This window comes from Fistularia commersonii, chromosome 15 (assembly GCF_037954325.1).
Source record: "Fistularia commersonii isolate RoL2024-O1a breed Wild chromosome 15, RoL_Fcom_v1.0, whole genome shotgun sequence".
Classification (NCBI taxonomy): domain Eukaryota; kingdom Metazoa; phylum Chordata; class Actinopteri; order Syngnathiformes; family Fistulariidae; genus Fistularia; species Fistularia commersonii.
Genome location: NC_141298.1, coordinates 6,904,868 through 6,928,728, shown reverse-complemented (window position 1 = coordinate 6,928,728; position 23,861 = coordinate 6,904,868). Strand labels below are relative to the sequence as shown.

The 23,861-nt window shown below is 43.6% G+C and overlaps 2 protein-coding genes and 1 long non-coding RNA gene across 5 annotated transcripts in view; 1 reads left to right on the top strand and 2 right to left on the bottom strand.

Moving 5' to 3' along the window:
- Positions 1 to 13,967, bottom strand: part of LOC147226325 (uncharacterized) — a 33,614-nt gene extending 19,647 nt beyond the window's left edge. The window contains exons 1-3 of one of the 2 annotated variants that reach the window (XM_086160155.1): positions 13,944 to 13,967; positions 1,429 to 1,503; positions 524 to 621 (exon numbers count right to left, since the gene is read on the bottom strand). The gene's annotated coding sequence lies outside the window, so the exon portion shown is untranslated. Of the gene's footprint in view, positions 1 to 523; positions 702 to 1,428; positions 1,504 to 13,943 lie in introns of those variants that run through there. The other variant, XM_086160156.1, reaches the window with a different exon arrangement.
- On the top strand, positions 9,120 to 23,385 carry rin3 (Ras and Rab interactor 3). Of its 2 annotated transcripts, XM_086160157.1 has the most exons (15): positions 9,120 to 9,283; positions 13,178 to 13,700; positions 14,017 to 14,131; positions 14,227 to 14,299; positions 14,733 to 14,824; positions 15,915 to 16,869; positions 17,748 to 17,928; positions 18,022 to 18,193; positions 18,644 to 18,765; positions 18,844 to 18,879; positions 19,066 to 19,252; positions 19,629 to 19,760; positions 19,860 to 20,026; positions 20,987 to 21,101; positions 21,230 to 21,630. In XM_086160157.1, the coding sequence occupies exons 1-15, from the start codon at positions 9,252 to 9,254 to the stop codon at positions 21,484 to 21,486; spliced, it is 3,159 nt and encodes a 1,052-aa protein (XP_086016283.1). In that variant the 5' UTR covers positions 9,120 to 9,251; the 3' UTR covers positions 21,487 to 21,630. The 2 variants fall into 2 exon arrangements, with proteins under 2 accessions (XP_086016283.1, XP_086016284.1); XM_086160158.1 differs by lacking the exon at positions 18,844 to 18,879 and having other exon boundaries at positions 21,230 to 23,385.
- On the bottom strand, positions 13,982 to 16,081 carry LOC147226324 (uncharacterized). Its single transcript, XR_015107172.1, has 3 exons — positions 15,901 to 16,081; positions 14,684 to 14,782; positions 13,982 to 14,106 (listed from the first exon to the last, which is right to left on the bottom strand). It is a non-coding gene; the product is annotated as an uncharacterized LOC147226324 (long non-coding RNA).
- Positions 23,386 to 23,861: the final 476 nt, after the last annotated feature.

Sequence of the window (23,861 nt, the reverse complement as noted above, 5' to 3'; positions counted from 1 at the left end):
TTCACACCCTGGCAGGATGGGTGGGTGGGGGGGATGAACATCTGATATCACAAAATGCAAGGAAAATGACATGTTGACCCGATATTGGCGTTCATATATTTGGTATATGTATATATATATGTTTGTTGGCATTCAAAAGCAGCCAAATAATTACAAATAACTTTTTAGAATAGGTCGCCGGGGAAAAAAAGCTCACCATCACGTTGACCCATATCTTGAGAGAGCCTTACGTCGTCCGTCAAAAAACTATCACATAGGCGGCTGAAATCTAATTATCGTGGATTCGCGAAGGCCGTTTTAGCAATGAGTTCAAATGTTATAGAATTATTCCTTCTTTCCCTGTCCATTCAGGTCGCCTCTCAGCATCCTCTCTCTCTCTCTCTTTCGTTCTCCACTTCCACCTGCTCCTGTTTCAGTCCACAGAAAAACCTCATAAACGCAGCGGCGGTGGTAATGAATCAGTCCTCCCGCTCCGTCAGTCACGGCTCCTGCGTATCAGCAAGTCCATTTGTTTTTTTCTTACCAGCGTCTCTGCCCGTCTCGGTCATCCCTCTGTATCACTCTCTTTGCCGTGTTTCTTCTTTCCCGATGCCTGTCTCTCTCTCTCCTTCCCGCTCTCTGCTGTGAATCATGCCTTCTGTCAGAGGAAGGTTTTTTTGACAAGCTCTCTCTGCCAACCGACACACCAACGCAAAAAAAATCTCCCTCTCCTCCTCTCCTTTTTACTCTCTCTCTCCCTCTCCCTTCTCTTCTCCTCGACTCGGCCTCCCTCTACCCCTCTCGCTCTATCTCTCCATCTCCCTCCCGGTAATGCTCTGCACAGCTTCGGGGCTTTGAGAGCTTTGGAGCTGCAAGAGACCAACTTCTACCCCTCCATCTGTCTTCCTCTCTATCTATCTCTCACCCGTCATCCCTCCATCTTTTTGTAATCTTTTTCCCATCCTTTCATTTCCTTCTCGATTTAGTTTGACCTGAGACGGATCCCCTCGGGAAATCATTGGTCGGTTTAGAAATTAGGTAACAAGAAGGAGGCAAGTGCAGAACAGTCTATCCATCAATCTTTCTTGTCATCTATCTGTCTATCTATTTTTTGATCAATGAATCAACCAACTGACCGACCATTCAGTCTATCTATCTATCTATCTATCTATCTATCTATCTATCTATCTATCTATCTATCTATCTATCTATCTATCTATCTATCTATCTATCTATCTATCTATCCATGTAAAACTCCCACACACTCATTTCTTCTCCGATTCTCTCCATCCCTCTTGTAGCCCCACCAGTTTGCCCTCTACCTCCCACTCTTCACCTCAGCGTTAATGCAACGCGCATCGCTGTGGAGGCGGCAGGCAGAGTGAGAGATCGCCGAAGAAGGAGTGAGTGAGAGAGAGAGAGAGAGAGAAACGGCGAATAGCCACATACTGTACGGTGCGGTGTCACAGCCGTCGTCATCGCCGACGGCATCGTTTAGCCAAATGCAGCCCTCCCTTCCTCCTCCTGCAAGCACATGGAAAAACCACATCAGAAGCGTTCAAGTGGCACCAACTTCTCCTTTGCATTTGACTGATGTACTGTACGTCGCCGTCTCCGGCGATTTTGGTGTTTGTTTCTTTTCTTTCCAGTCAACTTTGCATGGAAAATGAACAAGGTTTGTCAGCATGAGCAGCAGCAGTATTCGAATGTAATAAAAGAGCCAGATTCCACAGAGAGAGAGGGGACACAGGGCTGCCCACGTTATTTGACAGACATTTTTTTGAGAAATAATCTCGAAGCAGAAGAACGCGTTTATGGATGTCCCGTCTGGTTTTTGAGTTTTTGACGTTTAAGAGATAGCCACCAGAAGTGGCTTTCTGATGCAGGGAGCTGTATTCGAATTTGAGTGTTAATTGAATAAATACATTTTCGGAAGGATACGGTTCATTTTAATGGCCTGAAATAAAAAAATTAAAAAAAAATCAAAAGCCCTCAAAATGTTGTTCCGACTCTGAGCTGATCGGGAGTTTTCGCACCACTGACGCATCCAATGTTAATTCCAAACCACAGCTTATTTTCAATGAATAGAAATGACACATATTAGCCAGCAAGTGGGTACTTATATAAAAAAAAAAAAGGACTGCAGAAACAAACCCCAGGTCAGACAGCGAAGTTGTGTGCAACAAAGTTCCCTTTTCGTTTTTATCTTTATCTGCTGGCATGAAAATCGGATCTGAGAAAGACCGAATCTGGATTATGATTCTATATATCATAAAATGATCCATCCCATGAATGGCAACGGGGGCAACCTTCAAATGCTCTTGAGACTTCCCTTCTTCCAAATGTTGGCCATTGGACTTTCAAGTAAATATTCAAGCTTTTGTGTTTGATTTCATTTTCACGTCCAAGCGTTTGCGGAGTGACCACCGTTCCGTTTCCAAGACGATGTTTACGTTTCTAGCACAGGCTATCGGGCAACGCTCCAAGATAGCATTGGATTCTGCAACATTCTTACAACGGTGTGATGTAACCATTACCCTGGCCTCTTTGTAGCATCTCCCACTCAACTGAAGCACTCATCCTGTGCCTGTGACGTAATGCTATCATAACCATTATCTCATTTTTTTTTTAAAAGCTACGGTGATTTTAATCATCGCTTTTGCACCGATGCCAGGCAAGTATAGGCCAGGACATATGCCAGTGCCGATGGACCATTTATCAACATCCTTTCGTTACAGTTAAAATTTAATAATACCCCGGTAAAAAAGTCCAGTGGGTGTGTTTTTCGTAATATACTATGCTATCAATGCATTCCTCCTACTCTGACTCTGTACCGCACAAACAAGTATGGCAGTTTGTTTATTTATGAAACATCAATACATAGGTCTTGTCAATAGTGCATATTATTGTTCCTCAGAAACTAAAAACACAGCCCTTTATATCTAATTGTACGGTTGAGTGCCATTAAAGATGATGACTCAAGATGCATGTAGAGAAATTAAAAGACTTTAAAGCTTCCGCCTCCCACCACCACCCTGTTTATAGTTTATTAATTTGTTGATGTTGTTGATGTACATTATAACATTATATTTCAGAATGTTTACCTACAGCCCACTTCCATTTGGGCACAGTTGATTGTTTTCAGTGTGGTTTGGTGTGACTAACATGATTTGCACACACGCATATATATTTATATATACAATTATATAATTATGAATTATATGAGTATAAATATATATCTACACTATATATGCTTTTGTAACTTATTTATCTTAAAACATGACACCACTTTTATTTTCATTAATATCTATTATTTAATTTTTTCCTTCTGTAAGAAGCATCTGGGGCATTTTTATCTATATATATATACACAAACACATACATATATTTTTTTCTTTTTTATTTATTCGTTTATCTCCATATATTTATAAAGAGCTCCAGTGGTGTTGAAACAGCGAGAGCGTGGATGCCGGGACAAAGAGAAGAGGAGGGAGGGGGAGAGGCAAGCGGAGACAGTGAACAGTATCACGCAGCTGAGATGGAAAAGCAAACATCCACTGAAAATATAGCAAATACAAGCAGGATGCTCACGGACACAGCGGTCGACCTTGCTCTTTTAGACCAGCGAGTAAAGAAAATGTGATCGCATGTAACATAATCTCAGCATATTCGCGCATCAGAGCAGACCGCTTCGATTGTCCAAACTATTTCCATATTTGGTGTTGCCATGGTGAACTGCTGTTTCTCCGGTTTTGTCGGAGAAGTGACAAATCAGGATTGGCCCGGCGTATACAAATTCATTTTTTATCTTTTTATTTTCTCCCTGTTCTCACTGGCTTATGTATTCAAGGCTCAAGCTACTGTATTTCATGGGTCAACGGTGTCAGATGATCTGTTCATTCCTGGGTACACTTCAGAGAGCATTCATGCTTTTGCCTTCAATGCCTCCTTAACTTTCAAATGAAGACTGACGCTGGGCTTACACCAAAAAAAATTTCACACTCACAGACTAAAAACTGAAAGTCAGAACGAAATTTTATGTGCTTTACTGGAGTCCCAACGCGCTCCCGTCATCTTGATCATTAAGTATAAGGTGGTTATCCGAGCTGTTTAGGATCAGTCTTCTGTCAGTCTTGTGTGTCACTCGTGTTTGATATCATCCCAAGGCTATCAGTCTTTGCAGTGACTGACAATCAACGACCAATAGATGAGTTCCAACCGAACCCGAAAAAGGAAAACAGCGAAACAAAGAGATGGGGGTTTGTTGGCGGTATGGATGAGTGGGAACGGCGAAGGATATCGCAGTCAGTATGGAGCGTCCAGAAAGAGGAGCCGATGTGAGCAGAACATCCAAACGTGGACGATGTCGACCCTCCGACGCATCACAACCGAGTGGAGAAGGAAAAGCGATGGACTGAAATAGCAGAGGCTCTACAAATACCTGCTGGAAACATTGCATTGTGGGAAACAATTGCTGAAAGAATCTACTTGTAGTCTTGTAAATAGTGACCCTGAAAGATTCACACACTTTGAAAAATCGTAGTCTTAGACTAAGCTGCGAATAAAAACTCTAAAAACCTGTCTTTAGATATTAGCGGATGTGAGATGATAGTGATCCACAAGTCTTTTCCAAATTTTTTCAAAGCCTTCTGATGCAACGGTCGCATTAGAAGACCTCAAAAATTCGAGATGAGACTCGTCTAATGGTGGATGCTTGCAGTGCTGACAAGTCGCCTGATGAATACTCGCAATTATTCTGTTCCCAGTTGCGCATGATAATATTAAATATGTATGGCACAACTGTTTGGCAGAGCCATGGTGTCTTTTGGTGGATTGAACGCACTGTTGCTTTCAAGACAACCAACTGCTCTCTGTTTTGAACGCCAGTTTCTGGACGGTTTTATAATCAGAATTCGGCGGTGCGATTTGAATCGTGAAAACCTCACAGATGCCGGGTAAACAAGTCATACCTGGACTGAGTGTGAATGTGCGCTCACTCGCGTTATTGTTTTTTTGCTGTCTGGATAACTTCTACAGAAAGACGGTGAGCATTCAAAGGAGTGAACGTGAGTGGCAGAATCAGCAGAGATAAAGGGGGGACACGAGATTAAATGGGAAAATTTACGTTTTGCTTTAAACGGAAGACAATTTTTTTTTGGTGTTCCTCATAGGTATGATTCTGAACAGGTTGCGTTATTTTTCCAGGGATGTTTCATGACCAGTGGGCTCATCGACAGAGCTCAAGATTACATTACAGTCATTTAGCTAACGCTTTGATCCAGAGCAACTTACAAAAATTGCAATTCAATAACCAAAAAATCCAAAGCACCAGTAGTCATTATTCAGAAGTCACCACTCTGCTAAATAACCATCTCGAAACCATATACATACATACATTCATTTCTTATGTTTTTTTTTTTTTCTTTTTGGGGAGATAAATGTTCTTGAATTCAATCACTTTTAATGCAGTTCAACAGGCCGTCCTAAAAGCACATGAGTTAAATATTATCATAACGGGTATTTCACTAATTGGATGTTTTGCATATCTTTTGCTTAGTGTAATACGATTTGGCAAATAAATCTGTAAATTGCATGTTGATACACAAGTGCCGCCTGATTTGCCAGACAAAGATTAGGTGTCTGTCTGATTATATGGAAATAAACAAATAGGAGCGTGAGTCATTCAACTACAAAATAATTTTTCTGTGATTTTTAATCTTCTTAGAGGCTAAATACGCCCAATTACATGAATTTTAAGCGGACAGCACTAGCAGCAGTTTTAGCACAATATCATGAGTTAGCATTTGGTCATAATAACTAACATGAACACATACAGATTCAATCACTGTCAACTCCTTTTCGGCACATTACTTTTATATTCTGACCTTGTCGCAACGGCGCTTCTTCTGTAAATATTTGCTGCCATACTGATCCATAGCCAAACCACTCCGGAGCATTGAAACAACATTTTGCTGGAAAATGGACCGACACCATACAAACAGAAATGCGGGAACTAGTTTGGTCAAATTTTGTGAAACATCTCCTTGCTATACATTTAGAGCTTTAAAACTTAAATGGAACCCCGCCTGGGAGGACTTCAAGGCATAAAAAAGCCTTACTGTTTGTCTCATGAAAAAGCACAAAGAATAACACATTTTTTAAAACATATTTTTTAACCCATGCGCCATTCGTTTACTGACGCAATGCATGCTGTGTTGATTATGTATACAGTTTGCTCTTGTTAACTTTTGCTCTGTACAGTACAGAATACATGGTAATAATGCCCCATTGTGCTGCTTTTAGGAGAAATTTCCAGTGAGAAACAAAGATTATGATGCTAGTCTACATGCCTTTCCAAGTGGGAAATTCCTTGTGGACGTACACAACATCCAAAGGACCCGTGGCTATATTCCCGCCGATTCAGTCCAGATGCATTTGAGGCACTTAGCCGAGCTAAGCTGCCGAAAGAGTTAGCTGGTGCTGCTAGTTTTGAACTGACACTAAAGCGAAACACCGAGTCTACGGTTTTCTTTCACAAGCATCGATAAGAACTTTGGGAAACGCGTGAAGCCCGCTCGGAGAGACACCATGAAGACGTCGACAACCCACTAATGTCGAAGAAGCAACTGATGACAAAAGACCGGGCACCGGCACGATCACAGAGGAAGCTGACGACAAGTCAGCACAGCGGTCCGTGAGTCAACAGTGAACAACCGATGACAGAAAATCGAGCTCCTTAGAACAGATGCTCACTCTCTGTTAGCATAGCAACGCAAATGCTGCACGCACACCAGGGACTTTGGCAGACTCTTGCCTCTTCGGGTCTTTGTTTGTCTTCATTTGAACTTCTGCCTTCAACTTTATCCTCTTTGCTTACATCTCTCTCAGGTTCAAATGGGAAGGGTTGCACAGATTACATGTTTTTGCACCGTAGGCTAAAATGAACGGGACTGACGTCACTACAACAACAACAACGGTGGCCTACGAGTAAAACATTTTTTTTGCAATTTTATGCAAACTAAGATGTGTTGAGTGGTTCTAATATTGTTTTCATGTAGCTGGTACAAATACTGATCAAATAGGACAATAACATCTTGGTAACAGGGAATCCAGTTAAAACAAATACCTTATCTGTGTTTTTTTCTGTCAACAAGATAAATGGTTGAACATCTGGTTCAACATCACCGGCAAGGTCAGTGAACTATAAACACAATTTGAACGTGCGGGGATGGTGCCTGTTAGATCTCTATGAAGGCAGTTGGTAAATTTGTATGGCTTTAGTTTTGTGTTTTCTGCCAAAAGCCACAGACTGCTGCTGTATTCCGTTTGCTTAGTGTTTTTACTTTCCAGTATTTTGCAGCACTTATTCTGTTTCACAATATTTAATGTTGCTCTGTTGCTGATTTCCCCTTATTTTGCTTTAAATGCAATCTATAATTCTTTACTATAATTTTAACAAAGATGGAATTTAAATTCAGCATTCAATTGTTAAATACAATTTTCTTGATTCCATATCGGAAAAAGTGACAGCAAAGCATTTTAGGATTAGAAAAAGAATTAGATCAAACATGCAAGATACTGTAAGATGATGCGTGATAGTTTGCTGCCATTGTTTAAAAAAATTACACTGTATAATGACGTTTGCTGATGACACTATGATCTGAATTTGGGACAGGTGGAGGAATATGTCGGCAGGGACCGCACATATTAAATGTGCAGGAGATAAAGTCAGACTCAGACCAAATGTCTTGTAGGATTCCTCTCATTATTCCATGAAGTGCTCTGCAAAATATTTTAAATTATATTTAAAATACTATATGTCCCTGGATTTTGAATGAACGACTGAATGAGAGGTCACCTATTCTCATGGCACGCACGCACGCACGCACGCACGCACATACGCACACACGCACACACGCACACACGCACACACACACACACACACACACACACACACACACACACACACACACACACACACACACACACACAGCATCCCTCCGGTTGCATCTCGGCCCTGCACAACAGCGCCCTCTAGCGGCAAATCTTCTGCAAGTCAAGACGGCTGTGAAACGCCCCACGGGGACGTAAGGCTGAGTAATGGGGGGGGGGATTTACGTGTGTCCGCCGGTGTTTTTTGTGCAGGAAACAGCTGCACACACACGCATGACTGTTCACACACGTCTTCCTCTGCGTTTGCATATTGTAAGGCGTTGCCGCAGTGAAGAGTGAACATTGGGGGGGGGGGGGGTATGTGCGATTGCATGTTTTTTTTTTACTAGGTAAATCCAAATTCCTAATAGGATGATGTAAACATCACGGAATCCTCAAAACTGACTATCGATTGTGTTCCGACTCGAAAGGCGGGTTGTCTTGAGCGGGGGGTGAGGTGAGGTCAGGTCTGGCAGAGAAGTTGCAGATTTTATCAGCGATGTGCGAGTCGTGGACGAACCGTTCGGAATTCGAGAGTCGATACACTGACTCGTGAGTGATGATTCTTGATTAACGCGTTCACTAATCCGTCCATTTTGATGCTAGCTAGCTAACTGAAAATTAGAGGCTAAGCAACATGTCACTAACCGTATTTGAACACTGTATTAGCCCTGAGGGAAGAGGAACAGTCGGGTTTTTGGTGTAATGTCCCTCTCCTCCATGAGCTGTGAATGAAGAATCAGAGATCGTCTCACAAGGAATTTAACTGACTCGGCGATTCAAATGAGTCATAACCCCGACTCTCTTCAGTGAGTGACTCATACAAACGTCGCCTATGTGTTAGGAAAGGACCGTGGCGGGACGTGGGTAACAAAATGAGGCTTTACAGAAACACGGACATTCCACGATCAGAGTATGTGTGGAAGGGGTTAGCATCTGGAAAGCTTTACCACTGAAGGGGAGGGAACGAGGAGGAAAAGGAGGCTGGACATGTAAGCCCACACTTACAGACACCCACCCATCTCACCCACGGTTGTTTGAAATAGTTTGAAAAAACTTAGCTGAGTTTCACTTTTCTCGAGTGGAACTGAAACGTCGACGAAAGAGGGGGAGGAAAAAATAGTCCGGGTGTTCGACCCCTAACTGTCCGGTCAACTCAGGAAGCGGAGGGATACACTAACCCTTCCTTGCCAGTTTTGCCTTATCCAGTCCTCCAACAGGAGAAGGAAGCGAGAAGGAGAGGCGTTTTTTTGTTTTCTCCTCCCCGTTGTCTTTTCTTTTTTGGCGACAGAGAAAACCGGGGTGGGAGGTGAGAGACACAGCCGCCCCGCGGCGACACGATGGAAGCGGGCGTCGTCTCACGGGACGAAAGGTGAGTTCGACCGACCGTCTTGGCGGAGGTAGACGGGGGGAGTCGGGGAGGTGGTGTGGTTGTCACCGGGGTGGAGGGGGAGGGGAGGGTCGGTAGAGCAGGAAAAACAGATGGAATGACTCATAGACTCATATTTAGGTCAGTGGACGTTGAGACCCATCGATCTGGAGTTTCTACGTATAAACTTTCCCATGTAGAGTTAGTTTTAATTCAAGGATTCAAAAGATTTCCAACAACAGTGGTGCAGCCGGCAGGAAGTGGAGAGGGGTCTGTCTTTAAAAAGTCTGCAAGTGTATGTTTGTTGAGGTTCTCAAGTCATCGAGGTCATTGCTAATTCTTGTCCAGATCGATTTTCTTTTCTTTTCTTTTTTTTTCCCCCCTGAATAAAATCAAATCCAGTCGAAAATAGGAGGAAGATTCTCTTCACTGGATTTTTTTTTCCTGATGGAAAGCAGGTCCAGTTGCCATGAGAAGAAGACTGATGAGAATCAAGTGTAGCAAAAAAAAAGTTCACTAAACTTTTAAGCTGCTTATTTTGAATTATGTTTTTATTCTTTTTTTTTTTTCCCCTTACTGGGCTTTTTTCCTTCAACCCCTCCTCCAGGGGGCCCTGACCCCTCCCTCCCGGCCTTCATATCATGTGAGATGACACGCTACATTCACGACTTTTGATAAATGAACTCAACAAGAGTAAGTCTTCTCAGATCTATTAACATCTGAGTCTCCTAAACGGCAGGACAATAGACCTTCGTAGTTCATGATACATACATTGAGGTGATGAACTTTGGTGAATGAGCAGCGGCCGCAGAAATGACCAGTGACACAAATGTGTTACTATGAAAGTAATCAAATCACTGGTCCAGACAGGGGACGAGCATCTCTCCGTTCTGCTGACAAGCTGCTTAGGAGTTCCATCACTCAGATTTTCCAAGTATTTCAACGTGCCTGCAGGGAAGCGTGGTTTATCCTGAAGGCTTTTTTTTTTTTTTTAAGGTCGTGTTTGTAGTCATCGTAAGCATCACTGCATGTTTATCTCCACCTCCCTTTCCACAGCAATGACTGGATGTATCTGTTTAAATACGTTTTGTTAAAAACAGACCACCATGCTGCGCAGTCCACCACCATTAACTCTCACACCACCAACCGCAGATTTTATTTTTTATCTTTTCATTTTTTTCATGCAGCTTCTATAAAAGGACATCGGCTTAAAAGGAAACATGACCGATGATAATATCTGTGTTTTCTAATATTAAGACATGTCTCCTTTTCAGGACATAACATTTTCATCAGATCTGGTTAAACTGAAAAAGTTTGAAACTATCAAAGTTTCTTGTCGGCTCAAAAGCCCTTTCAGAAAGTGATTATCCGTTGGGCCCGACAAACCAAGGATGTATTACTTTTGTAACCACTCTATGTGATGATTCTTTTGACATGTTTTGTTATAAATTGCAGCAGAATCCAAGCGGGACTTTGTCCAAATCAGCACAGGGGTTTTCTTATCATAACCAACTCCTGACAACAATGCAGACGCAGTGGTGTTTTCGGTATTCGGAGGTTGACTCTCAAGGTCAGCAGTGAGGTCATTGTGGTCACCATCAGCGATAGAAAAGCAAAAAAAGAAAAAAAATCAAAGGCCGTAACTATGGAGATAAGTCCGACCTCCTGTCTTCATATCCAGAGGAGGGCAACATTTTTGCTGGTTAATGACTTATTCGATGTTTCGCACAGGGATTTGCACAAATTAACGCATTAACTGCAGTTCTGAACGGGTGAGGGCGATTATAATGTAAATTTATTTATTTATTTTTAATACGATTGTTTATTCACATTTTAACAAAAACATGGTGGTCATTTGAGAATCATATGAAAACATGTTTCTGTTGTACATCCCTCTGCTCATTGCAGTTTGAAAAATTATCTCTTGAAAAGGCTATATACATAAGTATGTTAGCTAAGGCACTCAGCGCACTAAAACAATAAACTGCATACATAATACAACAGCCATAATACCACTTCTTGTCTAAAGGACTGACGAGGAGTTGCTGTTGTGTCTCGTCCACCTCCTGAGAGCATAATGATTTTATCACATTGCAAATTATACAGATAATATTACCAGCTGCGGATGAATGGCCTCTCATTGGATCTTTTCTTCCTACCTCCGCGACTAGCTATAATATAAGATATCAGGTAAATTATGTATCTAGGCAATAAAGTATTACTTTTGGGTGTCATTATTTGTTTTAAATGGTGATGAGGGAGGTAATGATATGGCAGCTGGCCAGTGTTTACGCACTTTAAGAATCAGTCTGCTAACTAGTAATACTAGAGCTGGGGTGCTTTTCCTTGTGAATTCTGACAGAACTTTGGTGAGCCTGAATAGCTCAGAGATTACCAAGTTAGGAATCTAGACAGGGTAGAAATGTGCCATTTTATTCTGACAGCAGCAAATTCCCCACAGTTATTCCACCCCTTTTCCAGTAAGCGAGCATGTCCGGCAAAAAAAGAAGAAAAAAAAGGGGGACTGTGGAATTTTCAAGCTAGTGAATTCCACCTCACACTTTTCCAATACTCCGATGAATGTTCTGCAGCCGCTGACTTTTGTTTACAAACGGGGAGTAACAAGTGGCCTACATTCAACCGTGCTAAAAAGACCGTTTCACTCCGGAGGCAGTACACAGCAGTCTGGCTGAGGCCACACTATTAAGAGCCGCACTGACACGCTGCTTCTTGTGGGTTGCATCACAGTGGAAATGACAAATAAATAAATGCAGATGTTCTTTAAAGTAAAGCCATCAGAATGCAGGGTCAGCGCTTTGAGTCGAGGCAACTGGTTGTCACGGAGCGATTGGTTGTTTGGCATGCAAATGGCTTTATTTATAACTAATTTTTTTAATTTCATGACTAATCCTTTTTCTGCAGCCTCTCCTGTTGATGCTATTAAAAGCTGTACAGAGTTCTGTCATTTTTATTACTGAATCTTTCTTATTTTAGTTTTTTTCATTCTTCAAAAAAAAATCAGACTATTGAGCACAGAGACCTTTCAACATGTCAAGAAAATGGTCATTCTAACTACTCAGATGACACATTTAAAGGTCAGAGCCGAGATACTTCGTCAGTTTCCTAAATGAGTCTTCAGTCATGAGAATTTGCATATTTGTAATTTTATGGATATCTTGGGTCTCGTGTACTGTCTGTGTTCTATTCGGTGCCTTTGGCGGCTTTTAATTGATTTTAATTTTCTTTAATTTTATTGTATTCTTTAATTTCATTTTTTGAATTTATATTTTATTTTATTATAACCGTGCAGATGGAACTGATTTTTTCGAAAGATATCACAAGTTTGGGCATCAATGACCTCGTCAATCAGAAAGGAACACAGTTACGCAAATCAAACCTGCCACACAGGGGAAGACGCCCTCCTCTGCCCCCCAAACCGCTGAAGCCCCCCGACAGCCCGGCAGCACGTCCCTGTGTCTGTTCTGCTGCTTGCCGTTGGCAAAAGATGAAAAAAATATATATAAGTTTGTCGCGATTTTTCTTCAGTTATTAGAAGTAGGTCAGCACACTGGGTGGAGAGTGTAATTGCAGACAAAGAAATAGCTTTGTTGGCAATGATGCACTGCAAGGCGCATCCTCATTTTCTAAACAAAGCTGATTCCCTGAAGAAATAAGGAGGCATTTAATCTTGCAGCTGTAACATTTTTTAACGGTTATCAGGCGTCTACACATCCAGAGGGAAAATTCACCCGCTGGTTTCCTGATCACACACACACACACACACACACACAATATGCAGCGTCTCATTTCTGAGGGCAAATTGAGGCTGAGAAAGTAATAAACAAATGATCTGCATGTCATTTGTTGTCATTTGCTGTCCTCTCTTTTCTATTTCAGCCTCACGAGCCCTTTGACAGAAGCCCCGGTTACGTCTTCCCTCCCTCATCTCCAGTCGTCTCCCCTTTCACCCCCTCCCATGGCCTCTCCCGTCCCTCCTGCACGGCCGTGTCGGCCCAAACCTCCGCCCCCCGCCGCAAGGTCCTCCCAGCTGCCGTCTCGGCCTCCTCTGCCTCCATCCACGCCACCGGTCTGCAGGCCCTCCGACCCCACGCCTCCCCCATCCCTCCCCCCGCCCATCTCCCCGACGCCCGTCCCAGACCCCGCCTCGCCCTCGCCACAGCCCCCTGGCACCTCCAACCTCACGCCCTCGTCTCCCCTTCCACCGCCTTTGACTCCTACGGTGTCGCCGCCTCCCCCTTCGCCGGTGCCTGCCCCTTCGCCGGCCGTCACCCCCCCTCACCCACCAGCACCCTCGATGCTGAGCCTCATGGATCGCCTGGCGGGGAGTGCCTCCATATGGCAGACTAGAGAACTGAGCCAAGACCAAGCGAACGGCACGCTGGCAAACGAGCTTGCTGGGGTGAGAAACACAAACATGCACTTACGTCATAAATCAAGAGCGATCGTTTTGTTTGTATAAACCAGCCTTCGTGGTCATTTATCAAATTAGGTTTCGGAATTGAAAATGCAAAAGGTTATCAGTGCTCAAATCAGATCATAAATCATAGGCAAAACCTTCGGGAAGAGAGAAAATTTGCAAAATTCATTTCTTTTTCATGGCGGACCTTATTACTTTTTCCCCACCGTACATAAATCTATTTACCAAATACTTGAGCCTCTACACATGCTGTCCGTTCTGACCTCAGAGCTGTGACCTCTGGCGCCGGCTCTTGCAGGCGTTCCTTGTTCACAGTGAAGACGACAAAGGCGTGATGACGCTGTCGGTGTGCCAGCCCGGTGAGCAGGGCCAGTCACCCGTACACAATCTGAAGATCACACACCACAACACGCGTATGTATCACACCGTCCACTAAACATGGCTGCTGCCACCTCTAGGAAGCAGAAACACAAACTCCTACTGTTTTGTTTTTCTTCCTTAATCTTAGTCCTTCACTTAGACGGCTCTTTCCTGCTGTTCGATGACATCGTCAAACTTGTCGCCTTCTACTGTGTCAGCAGGTAACACTCGAACACACGTCGCGCCTAGGCGTACCATCAATTTCCAGAGTCGGATTTCTTTTTAAAAAGTACCACAGCCTATAAGGATGTGAAGTTCTAGTGTTTTAAAAAGACAATTTGCCCGTACATTATGTGCATAATGCATGGAGAGAAATACAGTGAGCAAATTTTAATGCATCGCTACCGTGGAATGTACTCAAACGATAAAAAAATGAAACACATGCATGCATACAGTTTATGTACATGCAAAATAACTTACACTTGTGTATACATGCAAACTAGGTATGGTAACACTTCACACATAGAGCTCTCGAAAAACTGATCAAACTAATGCAATTTCCATGCACATGCATACTCTTACAGTCGATAGCATGAAGAACTCACCAATGCTCAGTTTTAATGCTGGCTTTTTGTCGTGGAATCCACCAATCAGGGATATCCTGGCTGTCCCTTTGAGGTTACCACAGGCTGTTTCCACAGCAACTACAAGAGAGGAGCTGGAGGTCATCTCCGCTATGGGTGCAGGTATATGAATCCCCTGATGCTGCGTCATTGTTTTAGGAAATCCAGAGAGCACGAGGACACACTGACACTCCACACATTAATTTAATTATCAGCATGCCTTTTTAAGAGCTGGGATGTTGTGAACCAGTTAAATTACAGATGACGCGCTGCTCTCATGAATATGCAGGACATTACAGATTCCCCGTATAGCATTCTCGAAACGAACTATCTCGAATCTTGCGGTCGAGCGTGCTCCAGTCAATGGTGGTTTCAAAGGCAGCTGTGAAAGGCAGCCCACAAGCTGCTCACGCAGAGAGGTGGAGCTAATCTGTCTGCTCTGAGGTATTCAAGGAGCCGAACACCGAAGTGTGAGAGATGTCTGGTTTTACAAAGAACGATTTCACCCCTCCCCCCTCGACACCGGCCAGGGTGTACGACTAAAAAGACTTTGAAACAAGTTTATGAAACAGTTTGAACACTTTGCATCCAGGGGGTGTCATGCCTGGGGGAAGATGGCATCGGCATTTGATAAAAAGGCGCAGGTTTACTTTCTGCTACGCGGTGTCAGTGGCGAAACCTTTAAGCTAATGGAAAATCATGCAGATTGGGAGATTGAATACACTGAGGCCAGCCGGAATGTTGATGTTTGATATTTTCTAGAAACTAATATCCAACAGTATTCTGCCACATAAAAAGACTTTAAACCTCAAATGTGATTAAATTAAACACACATTAGTTTTATTGCAAAAGCTAGTCATAAGACATTCGGAAGACACCATATTTTGTTTGCGGCAAAAACCTAGCACAAGTAATTTTCATCAAATTGACCTCAGAATTTGACATGTGCCCTAAATTCTCTCATTTAACCCAACATCAGTATCTGATAATATCGCTGACCCTGGAGGCGTCAAGTGTCCTGCAGTTCAACTTACATTTATAGATTCGGGGTTTTCAGAGAGATGCTTGAATTATCCGATTCACATTTTAAATGGAGTGATCTTTTTAGATATGTTTGAGGATCATCTTAAAACCCTAACTACAGTTTTACATTAAATGAAAAACGAATGAAGAGGATGCTTTTATTTTTCAACAATCACCATGTGTTTCGCAGATTTTTGGACGTCTGATCTAAACCAGCAGGCGAAGAAGCAGGCAGATCAGGACGGCGGCGGCCTCTACTTGCGTCTCAACCCCGTCTGTGTTGAGGGGAGCAAACCGTCCGAGGACCCCCCGAGCTTGGGGTGTGACGTCGCGGCTCCTCTGAACGCCAGTTCCTCCCTGCAGAACGGAGAGACTCCACAGAAGGTCCCCCAAGAGGTCAAAGGTCATTCCAAGTCCTACCACGGCCAGGAAATCAAATACAAACGGCCACCGCCCAGGCCCCCCAGCCTGAGCTCCAGCTCTGGGATGGGCCTGCTCTTCACCTCCCCCCCCTCTTCTGCGAATCCTGCGACGGACAGAAAAGAGGAAGGAAAGGCCAGAGGCGGGGAGAGAGAGGAGAGGAAGTCGATGACAACATCACCTCCTCCGTCGCGACCTCCGGTTCCCCTGCAGAGCCGATCCGCTCCACCACTGCCTCCTGCTCCTGTCCGTCGAACCTCTTCCAAGAAGAGCACGGAGGGAGGAGATGGGACGGAGAGAGAGAAGGGACAAAATACTGCAAAGGACACTGATAAAGAGGGCGGAGGAGAGAGAGGAGAGAAGAAGACCGAAGCTGCTGAACTTGAGAGTTGCACACGTCAGGAAGAGGAGCTGAACAAGGAAAATGACCGAGGGGATGAGAAGGAGGAGGACCAACAGCAATCTGGCTCACAGGGTCCACCCGCCGCAAAGAGACCGACTCGCCCCGTACCTCCTCCCCGGAGGAAGCCGTGTCCACCAGATCAAGCAAGCTCTCCCCAGAGCCCTGCAGCGAGACCGGGCCCTCCCTCCCCAGTACAGCGCCCGGACGTGTCCCTGTACTCGCCACAGGGGGGAGCTGCGTTAGGGACTGACCCTGACTCCTGCTCCACCAGCAGTGCAGAGGAAGAGGGAGAACCGACTCCTGAACAAGAGCAGAACCACAAGTAAGTCTGGAAGGAAACACTCTCCTAATATGTCAGGAATCCAAACACACTCGTCTAAACCAACCACTCCAAGTAAATGAACAAGTATAGAAATATATAACTATAATAATCTTTCCGGGCCCTTCCCCCAACATGGACAGGTAGCTGATCTTTTCATGGTTTTAGAAGCAGTTGGTTACGACCTCAATGGAAATGCATATGTTTTCGGTAAAGGCTTGTCAAAATCTTCTTGTAGCAGCCAGACTTGATTTTCCTCCCTTCACCTCTCCTCCGAACGGCTTCTTCAGTTGTGCAAGAAGAAGATTTTGACAAGAATTACCCATGATCTGGATGACTGCCTCCAGAAACATGTTTTTGAGCTTCTGAGTTTGTCTGAGTCGGATCAGGAGGCAGAGCTGTACTCCTTGTATTGACTTGTTTATATTAGCCACTCACCAAAGACAATCATGTTTTTGAGTCATTTGAGTTACCGAGTCAGTGAGGGGTTTTTGAGTCACAGAGCCATTCATTGACTTACTGAGCGAGTTGTTCATTTTGCATGTGGGGAGGGTTACTGTGAGCGCTCTGATTTTTCGTTCACACCTCATAGCAAACTGTATCTTATTTCTTCTTATAATAAGCCAGCAGTAGCAGGGACGAGTAAGTGAACTAGTTAATAGTGTTGGGGAATTATGACTCATAACTCTGAATCAATAAAATGACTCAAGTTGTGATCGATTCTTTCTCGACTTGCAGATCACTATTACTGGTTAAATCCCCAACCCTTGCAAAGAGGGTTGCCATTAGATTAAATTAGATTGGATTAGATTCAGGCGGTTTGAAAAGGATAATGTTGATAAAAGGGGTAAAGAAGATGTTTGTGTGTGTTTTTTTTCCAGTCGTCCCTCAGAAACCCGCAGTCCCAAGGTGACGGTGCGTCGGACCCCGACCACCGTCATGTTGGACCGAGCTCGCTACCGCCTGTCGACTGTCATCAACGGTCTCATCAGCCATGAACGTCGCCTGACGCAGCGCATCGTGGAGCTGGCCCGTGACCCTCTCAGCTATTTTGGTAACCTGGTGAGGACGCTGGCTTTTCTTTGTGAAAACCTCATATCATTGCAGTGATCGAGAATGGGAAGCGCACTCAGTCTCCGTGTTTTAATTATCCAGGTAAAGGAGCACCGAGCCTTCACGCTGGAGACCATGTGTAAGCACTCCTCCTCCACGGAGCTCCTGCAGGAGATCAGACAGATGATGACTCAGCTGAAGAGTTACCTGCTGCAGAGCACGGAGCTGCAGAATATGATGGAAGCACAGCATCAGTATGCTCAGGACAAACTAGGTAACTTTACAACTTGTATGTGTGTGTGTGTGTGTGTGTGTGCTTTCCTTTGGCGCAGCAGATGTGATATATGGATAACTTAACTTGAATTTAATAAATGAGATTTTTAAACAAGAAAATCATCTCATCTCCATAGAAAGCCCTGTATCATCTGACTAAAATGTAGTAGTTAATATAAGTAGCTTGTGGCAGTGTACATTAGCTGCTAAAAATGGATTTATAATACATTCCAGAGTGCACCAGAAAATCTAATCATCTGATAATAGAGATTTTAAGTGTGTTTAAATGTTACCCACTCTGATTTCCTGCCGCAGCCAGCAGCTATAAGTCACCACATACACAGCTACATGTTGTCGTTATTTGTTCAGGCACTTTCAGATGTGTTGTTTTGAGTTAAGCTTGTGAATAAAGGTTTAGACAAGTGTTTTGCGCTTGCGTTGTGGTTTCCAGAGAGCATTGTTGAAGCAGCTCTGTGCAAGAGTGTCCTGAAGCCGCTGAGAGAGCCGATATACAGGAGCCTGGAGAATCTGCACACGGCCAACGGTAGCCTCAAACAGCTGGCCCAGAACCAGGTATGGTCCTGAGTGCAATTTGAGATTGATCCGAATAGAAAACGTTCTTTTCACACCAATTTCGTTTTCTTTTAATAGATCCTGCTCTCCAAACAAAAAAAGCATGTCGAACAAGTAAATGTTTTCCTTGTTCCTTAGGTTTTGATGTTAAATCAGCTCCCCATTTGTGTTATTTTCCGATTGCATGTCAGCAGCACCCTTTTCCTGAAAATTGTCATCAGTGGCAGGGAAAGCTCACCCACAGTACATTCCCAGCCAGTGTGTGAAACCGGCAGTTTAACATTTTCGATTCTCTTTCAGTCTGTGGTTCTCGGCAGCACCACCACGGCGCTGGGGGTGACCACCGCCGTCCCCGAGGCCTCCGCCATGGAGAAGATCAGTATTAAACTGAATAATCTCCATTTGGAGTATTCTCCTCAGAAGAAGATTGACATCCTGCTCAAGGCCTGCAAGATAATCTATGACTCCATGTCTGTCAGCTGTCCAGGTCAGAAGCCCGTAGAGTTTTATCAGATCTGTAAACCTTAATCTGTGAACTCCTGATACATATGAAAGGTAACACCCAGATGTGGCTTCATATTATCTGTATTTTGAAAACACTAAACTTAGAAACTCATTTGTGGAGACCAAATCCAAGACCCCCGTCGCTTCGAATGGTGGCATTTTGGTGATGATTTAAAGGTGCTGTTAGATTTGGGTTCTCAAATTATTTAGGCAAGAGTCAGGGCTAGATTTAGGCATTTTTTGGGCCATGTAGACAGTTTACCAGTTTATAGATTCATTTTTTTTTTTTTCAAGTGGTTACACATGCTCTAAATGTTACTCACCTGTGTGTGTGTGTGTGTGTGTGTGTGTGTGTGTAGGTCGAGCCCATGGTGCTGATGACTTTCTGCCTGTCATGATGTACGTCCTTGCACGATCCAATCTGTCTGCTCTGCAGCTAGATGTGGAATACATGATGGAGCTGATGGATCCTGCTCTAACAATCGGAGAAGGTACAAGTAGCTCTAAAAGTCATAGAGCTACTTTGTTCCTGGTCATATGTTGATTTTGTGTGTGTGTGTGTGTGTGTGTGTGTGCGTTCGGGTGCGTAGGCTCCTACTACCTGACCACCACTTACGGGGCTCTGGAGCACATTAAATGCTTCGACCAGCAGAGGTCAGCAACACGTCAGCTCAGCAGAGAGGTTCAGGACTCCATCCACCGCTGGGAGAGACGCCGCACACTGAACCAGGAGCGAATGACCCAGATATCTGTTCAGGTACAAACACACACTCACACACATATACATGAAGTGATTTGTTGCATTTGCTTTAAGGTAGCATCTGAATAAAACACTCCATCGGGTCATTTTCAATCATGTAATATTACAAAAGAAACACACTGGTCTTTGGCTACAGCTTACCAGATATCAGGGAAAGAACGATGACTTAAATCAGCCCAAATAAAACATGTAAATTGTGTCATTTACTCGTCTTATGAATTGTTCGCTCTCATCATATTAAACATCTAATGAGTGAGTCTGTCCCTGATACTGGGCTTGGGAATGTATGCATTAATATATAGTGATGGGCTCTTCAAACATTTGCGGTATTGTATTATTGCACCAAAAATAATGCATATCTACTTCATAGGTTTGCAGATGCATGCATTATTAGTAAAATTAAATGTCACCATGGTTACTCAAGTTTGACAATTCAAAATGCATTGACTGGTATATGTTGCCTTCATGTATAGATTGATAGATTGATAGATAGATTGATAGCTAGATGGCGAGATACTTTGATAGCTTTATAGCTTGATAGACTGATTGCTAGCTACCAAGCTAGATTGGAAGCTAGATACTGAGATCGCTAGATTGATAGCGAGATAGTTTTTGCTAGCTTTGTTTATACCCATCGGGAAATTAAATTGTCATAGCAGCCAGGTACATCAACAAACAATAAATTAAGAAAAAATTTAAGACAATGAAAAAAAACAAGAAGAAAGACTGTATAGAAGTACAGTGGACCAGGAACCGGGAGCTGCCACAGCAGCCTGGTGCTAGCACAGCATCATTATGACTGGCAAAAACGAATGATAAAATAAATGTTAAAAACTATTTCATATGTGGACTTGTAATCCAGGTTTAGAGAAATGTTTTTTACCACTAAAATTGTGAAAGTGTCAAGAGCGTCGTGTCCTGAGGATGACCCAATATCAAATTTCCTGTCCCCTGCAGGACTTCTTGACTGTCTGCTCCCCCGAGATCGGATCTGACCCCAAAACCCTCGGTGTTCTCCCCACGACAACAATCCAACAGCTGGCTGAACAGTGTGCTGCACGCTTCGAGCAAGGTTAATTCATTAGTTGTAAGCAGTGAGCTGTTAGAATTTAGCTCCAGTTGTGAAATAACTACGTTTTTAGCCAAACACTCATATTTCAAGGGTGTATTTTAGATTCTCCATTTCTTCCGTCCCCTCAGACTCCTACACGCTTAGCCTCTATATAGATGGCGTTCAGCAGCCCCTGATCCCCACAGAGCTGGCCCTGAGCGTGAAGAGCAGCTGCAAACCAGGGGCGTACTGGTTCGTCTATCACCCCGTTGACCAACCTGGCAAGCCGCCCGGCCGCAGCTGCCCGACTGACCCGCCCCCGCTGCCCCCGGCAGATATCTGCTTCCAAGACATGGTTGAAAACTCCGAGCCGGACGCGGAGGACGACAGTCTGATTTGCCTGTAAGAGGCTCTGATCTAATGGACACAATATCACCCTAGTGAAAGCATTACGTCCAGACTGCGAGACAGATGCACAGAGGGGCAGATGTACTGACGCCGAACAGTTGGACAATCGGCCTGTGGGGGGCCTTGTTGCGTTACTATATTTTACACTGGATGCACTAAACCCCCCGGCTGACAGTGTAACGGGAGCGTGTCGCTCAACCCCGAGTCCTAATCTGTCACTCCCGACATCCACATGTAAAAACAAACGGCTGAAGAATCAAACACATGACATTAAGCCCAAACTGATAATGGAGGGCTGTCAATCTAATCCCACTAAAATCCACATTTCACCATGAATTAAGTGAAAATGAGATGATAAAAGACAAACAGGAAGTACCTGTTGCTTATAAGATGTTAGAAAAGAGCAAATGCAAGCAGTACACTGTTTCAACAGGTTCTTCATAGCCAGATTTCTTTCATCACTTTTGTCATCGCTTTTTTTTCCTGGCCACCAAACCAGTATGTATACCGCTGGTCTCTTTGCGCTCAAATTAATTTTTTTCCACTCAACAGTGAACATATCTGCACTAGCAGCGCAACCCGCTGCTTTTTGAGTGATATTTTTCACTGAACTTTCAAATGAGCGCTGAGCGCGTGAGTACATCTGCCTCTGAGCTCCAAACAAAAAAAAAGTATTAAAATTTCTCTTGAAATTGCGAAATTATTCAGATGTAGGTTGAAGCTCAAATGCACATTAGGATGTCTGCGCGACAAAATACGCATATAAAGTATTTCTGTTTGACAACGGACGAAAATGAGAAGGCAAAGCGTAGATCTGTATCTGTGAACTTCAGGGCAATGTATTTTCATAGAATGTAAAATGTTTTTTTCTTGTTTGTTTTTTGATACAATATGATCTCTCACTAATGCATATTTAAACCAGAGTAGTAGACTGGAGGTAACAGGTTACCTACTTGTGTATTCTAGTAACTATAATTCCTATATATCATGAAAACCACTGACAGGTGCAGTGAGTGACATTCATAATCATTCTGCAATGGCACATTTCCAGTATGGGGAATGGATGAGACAGGAAGTTGAGTGTTTTTAGCTTTGGCGTTAGAGTGGTACAAGTTGTTTGTACTGACATGGGTTCAATTACCGATTCGGACAGTGGTCGCGCAAACATTGGTAGAAAAGTGGGGGAAACGTTTTGTTTGTTTTGGCCTCCTGCTTTGTGTCTGCGTAATATGGTGAACCAGGAAGTGCCACTCGATGGACCAGCCAATCAGCACAGTTATGTAACCTGAGCAAGGAGATTGTGTTGCCCATCAGTCGGTCAGTGAGCCGGCACAATAAATTGGAAGCGGCGCTTTTGTTTTCTCTCGATCCCAGAAAAGGTAAATCGTTCCGAAGTAGGTCACGCCGCGTAGGGGAGCTCAGGGCCGAAGCCGGAGCGGGGAGGTTCAGCATCGCAACGCGGGGAACCCTAATGGATTTCCAGCTAATAGCTTGTTGCCTTTACAGCGCAGACCACCCTCCTGAATGTCTTACACAGTGAATGCCTTAGTGAGTCAAGGTGACCGCGGTGACACCAGGGGACCTACGCAATAAAGTGTAGGCGGATTTAAAGTTGTGGAAAAGGTCAGTGTATTTGAAACGGCTTCATTAGGAGTAGCTGCCGGAACAGTTGGTGCAAGAGGAAGGGGCTTTTGTGGCCTTTTCAGATGAGGAGTTCGAGTTAGAATGAGGAGCTCGGGACCTTCTGGTCGTCCTGAGGGCACGTGGGGATGGGCAAATCCATGAATTTCATTCCGACACCTCTCTTTTTATACAAAATCCTCATGAGTTTTTATGTCATATTTATCACATATACTGAATGTGATGTACTGTAAATAAACACCTTTTTACTTTAAAAGAGGATTGTTTCTTTATTGTAGAAAAGAGAAGTAGGATTTTTGTAGAAGAAGTTGCGAGTGGCGAAGTGGTTAGCTTTTCAGCATCACGGCAAGAACATCCGTGGTTCGATTCCAAAGGCGTGCCTTTCTGTATGGCGAATGCGCGGGGTTCCTGCAAAAGGATGGTCCACAAACATACAGATGGTTCATTGGAAACCTTGAATTAGCAAGGTTTGTTTTGATTGGTTGTCTACATCAGTGCTTCCCCAACCTTTTTTGAGTCACGGCACATATTTTACATGAGAAAATCACACAGCACACCATCAAATAAATGTCACAAACATTTTTAATAAAATAGAATGAAACTTGAATGAAATTTACTTAGTGTGAAATCTGGCCCTGTTTCATTGAAGCAGAGGGTCCTGATAGAATACCTTTTCTTTTTGAAATATTTATCAATTTTGGATCACTGCCTTGTCTCGCTCAAAGTATTATT